General features: G+C 48.0%; 1 protein-coding gene and 1 long non-coding RNA gene across 2 annotated transcripts in view; one reads left to right on the top strand and one right to left on the bottom strand.

The window, feature by feature from the left end:
- Positions 1–12903, bottom strand: part of NPEPPS (aminopeptidase puromycin sensitive) — a 39719-nt gene extending 26816 nt beyond the window's left edge. The window contains exons 1-2 of the mRNA XM_056362188.1: positions 12584–12903; positions 3075–3159 (exon numbers count right to left, since the gene is read on the bottom strand). Of these exons, the coding sequence (XP_056218163.1) occupies positions 3075–3159; positions 12584–12706 (208 nt within the window). The 5' untranslated portion in view covers positions 12707–12903. The remainder of the gene's footprint in view (positions 1–3074; positions 3160–12583) is intronic.
- Positions 12904–13022: 119 nt separating this feature from the next.
- Positions 13023–14888, top strand: LOC130160110 (uncharacterized). The gene is made up of 2 exons (XR_008825933.1): positions 13023–14359; positions 14507–14888. It is a non-coding gene; the product is annotated as an uncharacterized LOC130160110 (long non-coding RNA).
- The last annotated feature ends 1059 nt before the right edge of the window (positions 14889–15947 follow it).

The following is a 15947-nucleotide window of genomic DNA, read 5'->3' as shown; positions in this document are numbered from 1 at the left end:
CAGCCTTTTGAGTAGCTTTGTTCCATTACAGCATACCTGGCACAAACAGCAAATCCACAACCTCCAGTTACAACCACTACACCAGTTTTACAACGAAAAAGAGAATCTTTCTACTCCAAATCACTGCGTAAGCAATCTCTCCTAGTTTATTATTCACTATTATTTAATTGTGAATTACGCAGCAAATTTTTCTTTACTTTGACTTTAAAACTTCAGAGATCCTCCCTCAGCTTCCTGTCAAATATTGGGCAACAATCTGATTTCCTGGCAAATCTGCATTAAAATTCCAAATACCAAGTTCTACCCTCTGTTGTATCCATCTTTAGAAGAGTGAATGTGAGGGGAGGGAAAACACAGCCCACAGTTTTAGCTAAGATTTCTGTTGTACAAGCCACAGCGCAGTAGGCACTCAAGACTAACAAGAATTACTAGGAAAAGAACAAACTATCTGCACAAAAGTCAACAAATTACTCCATAAACAAGGTGAAAGGTATCTGTTGAACAAGGAGGTCTCTTTTACACAGCTGCTTTTTGGAACAGAACTACACTTGAAAGAACGTAAGTGACCGATTATCTTTTGTCTCACATTTACAGACAAGTGTGAGGCAAATTCTTCCTCACTGAGGTACAGAACTAAAAGAGGTAACGATTCTTCACCAGAGCCTTTAAAGGAGAAAGCATCACTCACTTCTCACCCGTTTTCAAAGATACTATATGGGTAATTGGTACGAGGCTCACCTAAGTAACTAAATCCAAGTGATCTGGCCGATATTTCTGTTAGTTCATTGGGCTGTGTTTCGTGCTCTGTTTTTGAGACCAGTTATACAATTACCATCCAAAAGCTGTGCACAATAGAAGCATTAGTAAGACTGACTTGATCTGTATCAACAGGTGCCAGCAAATAGTCTGCCAATTTCATGCAATTTTACTTCCAAAGCCATTATACTAGTTGGCAGTTTACCAAACTGAAAGATGTTTTAACCCCATGAAGCCTGAGTATAATTATAATAAACACGCAACAAAACTGTGCCTCAAGTATTTACAACACAACAGTTGAGAGGTGAATGTCTATACTATAGCCAGAGTGCTGTACTCGTGTTCCTCTGTGTCCAGAGTGCCACATTCACAGCTATCTGAAAAATCTGAATGAAGGAATTTAAGCCACAGAAACTCAGTTCCCATGTACTTGGTTTTAAGTCTCCATGAAGCTTTACTATTAATTAATTTATTATTAATTTACTATTTGAGGTTACAAGGAGAGTATATCACTGTTAAAGAATAGAAAAACAGACCCCTATGACAGGGAAATTAGCTCTGAAAACAAAGATAACACACTGAAATAGAGATTATCTCTATTTTATTTATTTTTCCTGATTTGACTTGAAAGAGACTGTATTCCTAGGTACCTTTTCCATTTATTTTCATTTTTTCAATGTCAATGACAAAATAAAAAATTAATAGGTGGTTTGGGCCTATGGCACAGTAGTAGATGGCACAGACTCCAAGCACACTCTGCTATTAGCATAACTCTCGTTATCGCCTCATTACTCAGTATAAGAAATAGCTCCAAAGAGCGCTTAGCAACACAGTGCATCCAATCAACTAAAGATCACTAACGGCAGCAGGACTGGAGCACCAGGGTACAACCCAGGAGCCCGAATCCAGCACATAGGAAACAGCGCTCTATTCTTTCACTATCGAAAGTCGGTGGCCAGGCTCCAGGCTCTTGGGTAATTCTCTTCTCTGCCGCCCTCTCTCGCTGCGACTGCGCTTCCTGCAGTGAGCTCTACTTTTCCACAACACACCCACCGAACGCTGCTTCCTTAGGACAGAGCTCCCCAACCATCCAAGCACCGCTCAGCTGCTCTCAACTGCACTTAAGCAGCCCCCTGGTTTCTTTAATACTAAATTAAAAGAGGTCAAACCAATTTAAATGCCAAGACTCACTGCAGGTGTTCCACTTGTCACATAAGAATCTATTAGCCGTAGGAGAACGTCACTGCAAAAAGAACTGAAATTGTCCCTACCAAAGAAAATAAAGATTATTTTTTTTCTTCTTCAGGTGTTCAAACACAGCCCTTGTCTCAAACTTTACTCAGTTGTTACATAAGCATACTAGAGGAGTCTGAAGCCAATCAAAGGAACGCTTTTCTCCTATCATCAAGATCACGCTTTTAATTCACAATCATGGTTTTAAAGTGCTCCATGACATCACTGTGGCATTTTCCGCACAGAAAGGGAAGCTCCGCAGAGCCTTTTGTCATCTGAAGGACTTAAGAAACAGTCATATGCAGCAGACCAAATAGCTACTGTACTTGAAATAGCAAAGGCTCCATAAAAACCAGAAAGGATTTGCACATTATTAGACCATTACTCTGTTTCAGGAGCTTATTTTTCATGCCTCAACCACTTCATGCTTCAGCTGCTAAAACTTTTTTTGTATCTGCCAGACCTCCTCAAAATATAAATGGAGAAGATGTCAATGACTGTAACTATGTGTTACAAACAGGTACTGCTTCTTCAATTTCTCCAGTAACTTTCACCCTTTGACTGAACTGGATCCAAGTCGTCTCCTCTACACAATCACCTTTTTCAGTGGTGCCCTACACTCTGAACATCTTGCTACATGTCAATTGTCTTCTGCACTTTTGCAAATCCTTCCCTCTCAATGAGTATTTCCTACTGCAGGCCATTACTGATGCATTCCTTATCTAAGCCCTTGTCACAGATTTTGTCAATATTACAAAGTCCATAGGTACAGATCATGTTCTCCCAGAGTTATCTGGTATCAAGATAATCATGTAAAAACAGTCAGACATCCTTATGCCTACAACGCTCAGGCATGATGGAGTAGAACACAGACTTCATGGAACCTTCAGGTGACTTTTTAAAATCTAATGAAAATGGTAGTGATGAGAAGAGCATGAAGGTTAGTTTTGGCTTCTAGGGGTAGGTTAGCTTACCACACTATTATGTAATTTTGCAATCAAAGTTGTTAACTGTTGGCAACAGCACCTCATGTCAGAAATGAAGCGGATTGACACATAAAAACTCCAACAAAAAAGCAATCCTACCTTCATCTCCTTCTGGCGCATAGGAAGCTGTAATAATGTCAATGTCAGCACAGTTCATCACAATTTGGTTGGTTGCCTGTTTCACCTGGAAGAGAAATTTGACGAGCATTAAGAAGAAATAGTGTTCCCTACCCCCTTGAGCTCCCTTCCCACCTCCCTTTAATCTGAAGAGCCCTCCATCATCAAGTGTTTGCAATAAAATTTAGGCCTCAAGAGTGGTAAAAAAAGAAAACTATATTCCACCGACTGCTCTCGTTTGTTCCGAACACGCATACTTGAATCATGTTCAAGTCATCTAGGCCTACTTATCAACACTGTAAATTATTTAAGGGAATGAACTGCCTGTTAAAAATTGGTATGAAAGCTTGACAATAGGGCCCTTGTACATGCCTGGGAATCCAAGACCAATAAAAATAGAGAGCCTGTAAGCTTCCTTTTAGAGATGACCTACAGGAGACTATAGTAAAAGCCTCTGAATGCAAACTTGCATCATTCAGAGATGATCAGAAATACAACCTATGGTACTGTGTTCTAAACTGTCGACTCTATAAGAACTTCTTAGGTTGAAAACATCTGCCAAGACATTTGCCTTTACATTTTCCTGAAAGCTTTCCTTCTGCCAGCTCTTGGCTACACACACTTTGCTTTATTTAACAAGTGGCCAGCTCCCAGCGTAGTAATAAACTGTCTCGCTGTGCCAGATTTCTATTTGGATGCAAGCGCTTGAATACAGAGGAATTCAAATTAAATATCAATTAATTACAAAGGGGTAAAATATTTGGGAATTAAACTAGGAATTATTTAGAAACTTATGGCTGAAACCACTAGAATCATCGCACTGGATTGAGCTGGTAATCCTGCTAGTCCAGGATACAATTTTTGGCAGTAGACAACACCAGTTCCTTAAATAAAGGAGCAAGAATTTCTATAACAGCCAACTGAAGTTTAACATATGCACAAAGGAACTGCTTCCTACCCCAGACAGTAAGTTCCTTAGAGTAGAAAGACATATCCCTTCCTTGGTTTTTCACTATTGTAAGTTTAAAATGCTTTATTAATGCCCGTACCCATCACTATCCATGTTTGAACACAGTAGCAGCCAACCGGACCTCTCTGTGATGGAAACTGGCTCCCACAAATGAAGAGCTTTGCCCTGTCACACAATCAGCAAATTGCTCTGCATGCGTGCAACAGCTCACCATTCAAGCATCTGAATGTAAATGCATTTATCACAAGTAAAGCCAAAATAATAAGCTAAAGTGTCATAGTTGAAGCGGATACTTATCCCTCCACCATAAAGGAGCCAGTATCTACGCCAGATGAGTAAATGGAAGCAGATATTCAGTCCTAAGCCGTTCTGCCTAGGCTTGCTGAAGGAATGGTTCCTTAGTCATTGTGTACATAAAAGCCAAACTGAAGTCCAGTCAGTGATAAGAGAGGCTTAAGAAATTTAAATGTACAACTTAATAGGCTTACCCACATCATAAGAACAGTGCATCTAGTCTAATAATCTGTTAACCAAAGGGCTAATACCAGATACTCCAAGGAAAGCCAACCCCCATGGTGGATGGTTAACAAGACAAACCTAACTCAGAAGTTTCATTCTAACCTCAGCCACCAACTTCACTTCTGAAGCAAATCCTTAAACAGAACTGTTTGTATAATAAATATTAGGTAAGGGCTTATACTTTTTGACAAGCATAACTATTAGTGAACCTTTCCAAATCCTGCCTGTCAGTCACCCTGCAGCAGGGTGTCTTACAGACCAGTACAGAAGAGCTGCCTTGTTTTCACCACGTTGCCTCTTTATAGTAATAAAACCAAAACAATGTTACCTAATAAATTTAACCTGATTCTAAAAACAACATGCTTGCAAAGCATAAAAGAAGCAAGTGTAACAGCAGGAGTGACACAGGTTAGATTTCTAGTAAAAGATTCACAATCTGAAAAAATATTTTTTTTCCCCCCTCTAATCTGGTGTGCATGAAACTAAAGGATTACAACATTTCCCAAAACCTAAGATCAAAGCCCAGCAGTTTTCATCACAATATTAGGGTTTGGGGTTTTTCAAGGTCTTCTAAAACACAGAAAAATCAGAACGAGAAAGGCTTTTTATAAATGTCTCATAGAGACCTTTATTCAATCTACAAATCCAAATCTCTCTGGATTAAGAATTCAAGATGCATAAAGAACTGTCCAAATTGCAGACAATACTGGGTTTAACAATAGGATTGGTCTTTAAAAAACAACCTCTTCTGAGGACAGAAGAATTTTCGGCACTGTGCCTGCAAAATAAGAAAGTTTAGGTTTAAGCAGGGACAACTTCAGAGGCTCCTTAGAAAGGCAATTACCTATTTTTAGATTTTTTTCCCCTACCTGCTACAAATATCAAGCTGGCTTTACAAAACAGAGCAACAAACTAGAAAACATTTAAAAGGCCTGAGTGAACCAGTAGCCTTAAAACTGCTTATCCTCCAACTCCCAAAAAACAAAGGGCAAAATTCAGTGTGCAGATATGACTACTGACAGTGTACTGGCACACCACACTTAAGAGGCTCTCAATTTAATTCAGTGTGGAAAAAAAGAAAAAAAGTGTTTTCATGTTGGTACATAGGCTCTAGCATGAGCCTCCTTCCTCTGATCCACTAAAAGTAATGACGGTGCAGATACACCTGTAAGAACAAAACCAAAACAAAACTATAAACCAGCCAGCACACTTAACTTAAAACCATTTTATCTCACAAGAACTGACAGCCTCATGCTTACAAGACCACGTACATCATGAAGATGCATGTGTGTGTTTTACTGTAAGCGATACCTTGAAACTGCTTTTACATTGCTGCTAATACTATGTTTTGGAAGACAGATATTCCGCTCATGCAGTGCTTTTCATGAATGCAATCATATTAAAAGGCAAAAAAGCATCTCACTGCATAAGGTATGACCAATTACATACAAAGTTGTCAATATGCAAACTGTCACCCTGCTTCACCTTGCTCTATAATATAATAAATTTACTCTTCGACAAGAGGTGGTTAATCAAGGCCACAGCAAGCTACAAATGACCACAATGAAAGTAGTTTCGCCATAAGGCTGACACGCTTAAATCAGCAGATGAACTAAGACCAATATCCGGAATGAAGGAACGTTTCAAAACTTTAAACCTGCTGCTTTTAATGAAACTCTGGTAACATTAATGAGAATTCAAATACCTATTAGATTAGCCAGACATAGATACTACAAGCAGGTCTGCCCTGTAATAAAACTGCAGACCTTGAAGATGTTTTAACTGTGTCAGTAACCTGCCGTTAGACAAGACAACACACACTTCCCCACGCCCTACATATCCACATTTGTGCTCAGCACTTGTTTCTGGGAAGGAAAAAATCTCACCCAATAGGGGATAACAGCTTAAGTTCCTGCAAGAAGTTTTCCAAGGTAACATCATTTGACAGAAGAGCTAAAAAGGCTAATTATTTGGCTCTGCCAAATAGGACTCAAAGATGATGTAAAGCTTTTGATTTTCACCAGTTATCACAGCAGGAAAGGACTTGATGGAAAAAGCTTTATAGGATGTTAGAAACAAGAATTTGAAGAGCTTCAGTAGAATGTCAGCCTACCTGAAATACAGAATGAGGTGCACCAAAAGACATCTCCTATAGTCAAAACTAATTCTCTAGAGCCATTTATAAGACTAGATATTCAAAATCTTGTCACTCAGCTTCAGAGTCCTTTTCTAAATGTGGCATTATAACAAGAATGTATGCGTTTAGCATTTTTTACTCCACACAACTAAAATTACCTCAGTTATGTTCTAGGATGTATCTTTTTAAGAATTCAAAACTTCAGTGAGAAAAGGAATAAGGAGTTTTATTAATCTGCACCTTGAGCAAATTATGGTAACCAAGCAGCAAAATTACCAATGCCACGACTAATTGGCCCACTGGAAAAAAATCGCTTCATTCCAAAGAGCATGCAGCTAACATTCATAGGCAGCAGTCACACATACTTCAGAGGTGTCAAATTCACACAGACAAGCAAATCCCTTCGTAACTATGATCAATGCAATCATCTCAGCCTTATGAATTACAGAACTGCAAGAAGCCTTTCTGTGGGGGAGAAGAGCAAAGGCATCCCTATTTTTTTCAAACTGGTGGCGTAAGGATACACCAAGAGAGCCCTAAGCTCCTGATTTTGAAGTGCCAGGCTTGGACACTCAGCATGCACCTTTAACACTCAAATTCAGATTTAATTGCATGTGCTGAAAATGTAAGTTGCAATGGTGGATAACATGACCATGTAGTTACACTAGATGACTTCACCCTCCATGCAGGAGATACTGAGCACAAATACTACACCCATTAAGCTTAATTTTTCAAGCTTTACATGCAAGAGTGTCACAATTAACCTTTAACTGGCATGCAGCAGGATCAGAAGACTACATATTCTTTAGTCTAGCAGATACTGCATAATTAACCTATAAAAAGCAACAGATACAGGTTAAACATTGCTAAATATAACAGAGTATCCTTCAGACATTAAAGAGACTGCAAAAAGATATTTAAAACAGCCATTTACATCAGGTTGTAAATTCTTTAACGATAGGTTGCTTTGCAACCAAGGAACACCTCACTGTAGGGTTCAATGAAAGAAATGAATCACCCCACCAACACTCTCCAAAGAAGGTAGTTTACCTAGAGGTAAATACCAGGAAGTTAGAAGACAGCCATGCACCTTCCTGAAACTCTGCAGCACTACACCCTGTGCTGGACAGGTGATCGTTTGGAGCCGCAACAGCGCTAAAAACATTCATTTAGAAGCTTAAAAGAACCGTTGAACTTTGGGAGCCAAATGATTGTTTCTGTTGCTAGTTACTCATGTTTGCCTTTCCAGTACGATGCTGAAGAACATGAACAGCCCCACATCCCCTCTTTGTTCCAGCCCTCCATTAGGCCTCCCAGGAGTCAAAAACAGAATGGAAAAAAAGTTGACCTAGACACTGAGTAATATGAGTGCACTGCACTGATAACCAGACCCTGAGAATCCGGGTTATAATAATTAAATCTCAAGCTAACAGAAGAATAAAGTGGATGAACTATTTAAAAAAAAAAAAATCTGAATTGTGCTCATTCAGAAACATCCACACACCCCCAACAAATCAACAGTTTTAAATGCTAGAATATGACATAACTGGCAGAGTGAACACAGGATTGTGAGCAGGCAACTTTTTCAGCTCCCGATCTGCTACTGACATGTAGTATCCAATTCTCCCACAACCACGTTTTGTCCTAGTTGTGATAAGGGTTCTTTGTGAAATAGTTCATTTAAGGACTTTTGGGGTTTTTATCGTGAAAAATGGCAGTTATATACTATCAGTTTGCATGATTGTTACACAACTCTACAGACTTCAAAAATATTTATATGACAATTATTTACATCATTTAAAAGTCTTGAGTAACTGGACCAAACTTAATACGCAGGTTACCAGATACATAACAAGCGTGGTTTCAAAAGGCTCTGAAATTGCACTATTAAGACAGAAGATTCAGTATCGTTCCTTTATCAAGGAACAACAAATACTAAACAGAGGGGCCAATTCCCTAACCTGAAAACCAGAAGTGCCACAATAAACTACAAACATGTAACATTTCTTTTTAAGGCTTTGAAATCAGCCTGGTCACTGCTGACACCGAAGCAACAGCCTCGTCTCTTGAATCATAAATGGTTTTATCCTCTGAAGCTTATTTGAAGCTGCTATATAAGCATAATATTCTTTATTGTGGCATAAAGACAAAATGTTTTGTTAAGTTATTTATACTTACAAAAGCCAACACAAGTGTACTGCCCCAAAGGCAAGACTAGAAGGTTCCTTAAAATTTCTTCAGGCCTTGGTGCTCAAGTCAAAAGACTCACCAAAATTCTACACAGAGGGCTGCCAAATCCTATTTAATGGCTGAGAGTGAGAAACACAAACTGACTGATCAAGGGTTTATTTGCAATACCTTGACTAAATATCACAGCCTTCGCTAACTCCAGTTTGCTATTAAAGATGCAAAATAAGAAAGCAAACAAATACTTTTGATGTACATAATGAAAAGTTTTCCTAATTCTGTGATTAATCATTATTTATTCCGGTGTCAGAGTTCAAGTACTCACACCACAGGTCAGAAAGCATCACTGATTTAAGTACTTGGTGCGGATTATCGCTTGCCCAGCCATTATTATACTGGAATGGAGCAGAGGGACTAATAATTCTTGATTGGTTATAAAAAGCAATACCTGGATCTTCCAGAGGAGGCAGTGCATGCATTTCCCTACCCAAAATCTGGAAAATTCAAATTGTCTTAAAATAAAATCACTTTCACCTTGATGACTGTACGATGCATGCCAAAGCTCTCACATGTGCTGAAAACAGAATGCCTCTGATGAGCTGCACTCCACCTTATTACAAGGTGCTAGCAGAAACGGCCAACAGGTCCTTAATTAACCAACCGGATCTAAAAGCACACAAATGATTTATTTTCTGGATTTAATTCCAGCTCAATAAGAACATGCTAACATTTACTAGTTTTCTGCTAGATAAGCCATTCCCTTGTCCAAAAAGTATCCTGTCTACCTAGTACTGTAGGTGAGCTGGTTATTCTTCTCTCCATTAAGGTGCAGAATAGCCACCCTCTAATTTTCTGGAATGTGCCTTTAGCATGCTTTGGACACTGGCAGCCACAGTAAACTTCTCCAGAAACTCGAGACAAGCATGAGAACACTCACCCCACACACCTTCCTACACCTCTCCTGTACTTGCTTGCATGCAGCTGGGATGTGGCCTCATGATTTTTCAGTCTATGGTTGGTAGAAGTTATTTAAAAACAAAGATAGATACTTTAGATATGTTTTAAAAACCTCGCCCTACATTTTTTTGAATTCTCTCTACCCTGGGAACATCAGATCAGCTCACCACGATGTGAACAAGAGTTTTTTACAACCTTGAACCTGACAGATCAGTGTTCTTCCTTAACACATGCCCTCAGCTGGTAGGAAAGTCCAGGATTTCGCATTGTCAGGTGGTATCCATTGCTCTAGGAATTCATTGAGCAATCCCCTGAACAGCAAACAATATTAAAAACACCTCCACAGGACTAGTATCTGCAAACCGAGTACCAGCTCCACAAGAAGCCTCCAAATGCTCGTTGTTGCTCGATTTAACCTAAGTTTTCAAGGCTGCTGTTCAATACTACTCTCTCCTCAGCAGCAATGCTGGCTTAAAAAGCCACCGCTCCCCTCCCCCCGAGTGTTATTTTTAACCTGGATGATTTCAGTGATCCCATTTACAGCACAGCCCCACAGCTGTAACAGGACTGAGGACCAGCAACTTGGGTGCGAAGACAGGAATAGGTGGCTAGGATTAATGGAAGAGATTGGGAATTTCTCAAGCTAGCATTTTCAGCCAGGCTGATGCACTGGCAGGCTGAGACCCCAAAGACAGCAGCAGCCCGAGGACTTGAGCTACAACAAAATCCACAAGACAATTTACGTTTTCAGTATTTCTTCCACATGACACAAACTTACTCATCTCGGTCATCTTCCTCCAGGTCCCAAAAGTCACAAGGTTCACTATCATCCACAGCCTTTTGCCCTCCCCAGCTTCCACAGACACCAGATGCCCAGTGAGGGACTCACTGCTGTCTGCTCCTGTGCTTCAGATTCAGCAGTGTTAGCACCCTGATCTTACCTCATTTTCAAAGCAGGTTTTAACCACCTCTTTAGACCAGAATTTCAATCTGTACACATCTCAGCATTCAAAATCTCCCTCAAACATTTTTGAGCTCTCAATACAGTCATCCCATTTTAAGGAAGAAGCCCAGTAAGCCCTTACAATTCCCTATCTCTTTCAAACCACGGCACAACGAAAACCGTGAAAGCAAATTTAGGAGATCTTGGCAGAGCAGCCTGAGAATGACTATGGGACTTCAGGGCTTTCATCAAACATTCTGGCTTTGAAGCACGAACATGGGGAAGCTTTTGCCTTTCGGAAAGGGCAGAAGACCTGGTGTTTTAAGTTTGTACACCCCTTAGCAGTGGGAAGGGTGTGCAACACTCCAAGAGCCTCTTGCTTCACTGATTTGAAGCTTTTCATGACACTGAGGCCTACCAGCTTACGGTACTACACCGGGGGGAGTCCTCATTTAATTGTATTTGGGGTAGTTTGCCTTTCCAGCAAAATCCCGAGCCGCCTGAGTGGCTGGGTATGGATAAAAGCAGCATGCTGGAAAGCTGGAATCAGGAACAGGCTGCTCGCTGGGGCTCTGGGGGAAGCCGGGGATCCCAACGAGGCAGCTACCCGTGCCTCCAGACGGCTCCGTGCTTAACCTACATACAGACTTCGGCTAACGGGGCCGTCCGGGCGGGGGGCGGCCCGGGCACCGCCGGCGCAGCCCCAGGGGGAGCGGCGGGGCCCGCGGCGGCGGGGCGAGGCCCCCGGCCCTTCCCAGGCCGCTCCCGCGGCTCCTGGGGGCCGGAGCGGGGCAGGGCGCGGCCCGCGAGCTGCCCTCTCCCCCTCCCCACCGCCCGGCCCCGGCCCGGGGGGGATGTATACGTACAGATGTATAGCCTGAATGGGAAGGGAGGGCGGAGACCGCGGCGGGGGGGGGGCGCCCGGCCCCCGGCGGCCTCCCTGCACCTGCCTGGCCGGCTCCACCGCGCCGAGGGCCGGGCCCCGGCGGGCTGGCGTGGGCGAGGGGCGCTCAGGGCCTGGCGGACAGGAGGGGACGGGGAATGAGGGGGATCGGGCTCCCTCGGGGGGCGGGCTCGGCGGCGGGCGGCGCGGGCTGAGGGAAGGGGCTCCCTCAGTGTGTGTGTGTGTGGGGGGGGGGGGGCCCTCAGTGGGGGGGGGGGGCCCTCAGTATGTGTGTGGGGGGGGGGGGCCCTCAGTGTGTGTGTGGGGGGGGTGGGGTGGTCCCTCAGTGTGTGTGGGGGGGGTGGGGGGGTGGTCCCTCAGTGTGTGTGGGGGGGGTGGGGGGGTGGTCCCTCAGTGTGTGTGTGGGGGGGGGGTGGTCCCTCAGTGTGTGGGGGGGGGGGGGGGGTGGTCCCTCAGTGTGTGTGGGGGGGGGGGGGTCCCTCAGTGGGGGGGGGGGTGTCCCCCTCAGTGTGTGTGTGGGGGGGGGTCCCCCTCAGTGTGTGTGGGGGGGGGGGGGTCCCCCTCAGTGTGTGTGGGGGGGGGGGGTCCCCCTCAGTGTGTGTGTGGGGGGGGGGGGTCCCTCAGTGGGGGGGGGTGTCCCTCGGGGGGGGGGCCCTCAGTGTGTGTGTGTGGGGGGGGGCTCCCTCGGGGGGATGGGGGGCTCCACTCGGGGGGGGGCGGCTCCCTCGGGGGGGGGGGGGGAGGAGGAGGGCTCCCTCAGGGCCCGGCGGCGAGCGGAGCGGGCTGAGGTAAGGGGCTCCCTCAGGGCCCGGCGGGGCTCCCTCAGGGCCCGGCGGCGGGCGGCGCGGGCTGAGGGGCCGGGCCGGGGCCCTACCTGCACGGCGGCCTCCAGCTTGCCCTCGAAGGTGAAGTCGATGAGGTCGGGCTTGAGGCAGAGTCCGTAGTTGAGGGGGGACACGTCGGCGGGCAGCCGCTCGAAGGGCCGCTTCTCCGGCATGGCGAGGCGGCGGCAGGGGGTGCGGGGCTGCGCCCCCCCGCGGCGGGGCGGCGGGGGAGGGAGCGGCGAGGGGCGGGAGCGGGAAGGTTTCCTGCCGGCGGCGCGGCGGCCCTGCACCGGCACACCGAGAGAGCGGGCGGGCGGGCGAGCGGCGGCAGCGGCGGCGGCGGAGGAGGAGGAGGAGGAGGGAGGGGCGGGGGCGCGCGCGCGCTCCCGGCACGAGGTGGCCGGTGAGGGGAGGGGGGGGGGGGGGGGAGAGAGAGGAGGAACGGCGCGTGCGCGTGCGCGCGGCGGCGGCGCCACGCGGCCGCGCACGTAGAAAGCGGCGCGAGCGCGTTGCGTAAGCGGCGCGGGGGACTGCGCGTGCGCCCCGCCCCGCCCCGCCCCGCGCGGCCGGTGGTGCGGGGAGCGGGGAGAGCGCGGCGCCTGGGCGCGTGCACCGAACGGGGCCCCGGGGGGGCGGGGGGGCGGGCGGGGCTGGTGTCATTGAGAGGGTGTCGTGTCATACCGTGCGCTCCAGTAACGGGGCACCCGCGGGCGGGGGCTGGCACGGTGCACCCCGGTAACGGGTACCCCAGCTGGGGGAGGTCTTGGCACCCGCACCCCAGTAACGGGGCACCAGGCCTGGGAGGTCACAGCAGGGTGCACCCCGGTAATGGGGGCTCCTGGTGCACGTGTTGCAGAGGAGGTGGGCACGGTGTACCGGGCCATGGGGGGCTGGCACCGTGCACCCCCGTAACGGGGCCCCTCTGCCCGGGGGGGGCTGGCACGGTGCACCCCGTTAACGGGAGCTCGCAGTGCACCCCATTAAGGTGCTCCGCAGGGGGCAAGAAGCTGGGGGGGGCTCCCGGTGCCCCACGGTGGGGGGGTCCATCCCGGAGCCAGGACCCTCGCTCAGGCCTGGGGCACAGCGGGGCAGCCCCCCCCCCCCGGGCCTCACGCAGCACCCATGGGTGCAGCCGGGGCTGGGAGGCCCTCGGAGGCTGCTTGGCCCCGTGTCCTCCGGGATACGCCATTGCCACTGGGTGCCATCGTGCCGGTGGCAGCTCCGGCGGTGCCAGGGCCGCACGTGCGGAATTCCGGCACATCCCAGGCGCTGCCGCTGGCTCCCGGCCACCCCTGGTGCGGGGGACTGTGGGCGGGGGGGGTGTCTGTCTCTTCACCCCGATAACAAGCAACATGATGAGGAAACGGCCTCGCATCACACCGCGGGAGGTTTATATCAGATATTAGGAAAAAAATATTACTTTTTTTTCATGGAAAGGACTGCCAAGCCCTGGCACCAGCTGCCCAGGGAGGCAGTGGAGTCGCCATCCCTGGAGGTGTTTAAAAACCGGGTGGATGCGGAGCGGAGCGCCGCGGTTTGGGAATGGGCTGGGCAGTGCTGGGAGAGTAGTTGGACTTGATGATCTCCAAGGTCTTTCCCAACCTAAACAGCTCTCTCATTCTGTATGGTTGTTTTTTTTAATTTTCCCTAGTGCTGAGCACCTGGCAAGTACCCTGTGTGCGCACCGGGTTTTTCCCAGCTTGCCCATCACCCTGTCCCATCCTGGGAGCACCCGCTGGGCACTGTGCAGCATCTGGCCCTTGGATCTGGAGGACACGGGTCACTTTCTCCCTGGCTTCGGTCACATCTGCGCTCCCCAGCTCCAGGTAAGGCAGCCGCTGCGCACGGAGCGTGGGGTATCGCTAACCTCCAGCCTTAAAAAATCATGGGATCAGCTGAAACCTCCCAGAATTTGCAGTAAAGATACAACAACGTGCGGATGTGGAGTAGAGACAAGGTGTCCTCTACTCCAGGCTTGCTTCACCTGCCCGGACAGCTGCGTGGCGTTGCTTTTCTCCCTACTCCAGGCTAACAGCCACCTTCCTCCTCCTCCCCGTGCATGAACTGCAGCACCAAGGTGCAACCTGGGTGTTGTGGGGCTCCCAGTAGAACCTTCCTGGCCAGGCTGGTGTTCTCCTCAGCCAAAAAACCTTGGAAGCGCATGAGCAGGATGAGGTTTCTCTGCCATTTCCCATGGCCAAGCAGCCCACCCTGGGGTCCCCTGGGGTCCCCGTGCTGCAGAGCATCACTGAGGCTTGTGGAAGATGCTATGTAAGGAATCTGTCTTAAAAAGTGATGTACACAATACAGCCAGAGTATTTACAGGGTAATAGATGTCCCAAGTGGGTGATGTCAGATGGCTGTTTGGGTTTGTGACAAACACCAGCAGGAAGTTTAAAAATGCTTCATAAAGACTTTATATGGGGGAAAAGAAAAAAAAAGGGCGAAAAAACTGAATTCCTCTGGAAGAGGGGAGCTGGCGGCCACAGTGGCTTTCCCTGCATCCAGCCCTGCTCTCTGCCCTGGGATCTGCCACGGCAATGTGAGATCCGGCAACTCAGTTGCTGCCTCCTGCCTGGCTCTGTGTGGTGCCGGGCACGGACCTGGCTCAATCCCGGACCCCTGAAGGGACGCACCCTGCATCCATGTGTGCCACAGCCTCCCTCGTTTCAAGAAGGACATGCAGCTCGCAGAGGCAGGAAGGATCATTCATCACCTTCCACCGCTACAGGCTGTGATTGCTCCTTTTTTTTTCTCCCCTCTGCCCCAACTCCCCGAAGAGATTTTATTTTTTCTAAAAGTGGTACCTTGCTGTTTAGAACACAAGTTAGCGCCAAGCGAGAGAGGGATTTGCTGAGACCCAGAACAGCGCAGAGAAAGTACAGACCGCTCTTAGCGCGTTGTTATAAAAACCAAATGGGTGATGAGCCTGGGTTCAGCTGGGGCTTCTGCGGGGCCGCATTGTGCTGGAGAGCCCGGAGGAGAGAAAGGGAGACAAGGAAACAGCCGGAGCCACGCGGGGGGTTCAGGCAGCTGCCGCCCTCCCCTTGCTCCTGCCGCTGTCCCCTCCCAGTGCCTTGGTAGGGCACGAAGCCCCGTGGGACACACAGACCAGCCGTGGGGTGTTGGCTCTGCGGGGGAACACGTTGGTGCTGGGACGTAGGGATGGAGAAAGTTTTGTGGTTGCTGCGGTGAGCTCACGCCTGCGATGCTGGTGGGATGCTAGGGCGAAAGTCCCGTCACCCCGCAGCGAGGGAAGGTCTAAAACGGGGACCCCACGGTTCAGCCCACATTGGGGGGACCCTCCGTGCGTGGTTTGCAGCCAGGTTGGATGGGGCAGAGCTCAGCCCGGCCGTGCCACCCTGGGGATACTCTGAAGCCACCGTGGCAAGAAGCCCAGCCACGCTGGGAGCC

The sequence above is a fragment of the Falco biarmicus genome, chromosome 17 (genome assembly GCF_023638135.1).
Source record: "Falco biarmicus isolate bFalBia1 chromosome 17, bFalBia1.pri, whole genome shotgun sequence".
NCBI lineage: Eukaryota > Metazoa > Chordata > Aves > Falconiformes > Falconidae > Falco > Falco biarmicus.
The sequence above is the reverse complement of the archived record's forward strand: the minus strand, read 5'-3'. Positions and strand labels throughout refer to the sequence as shown.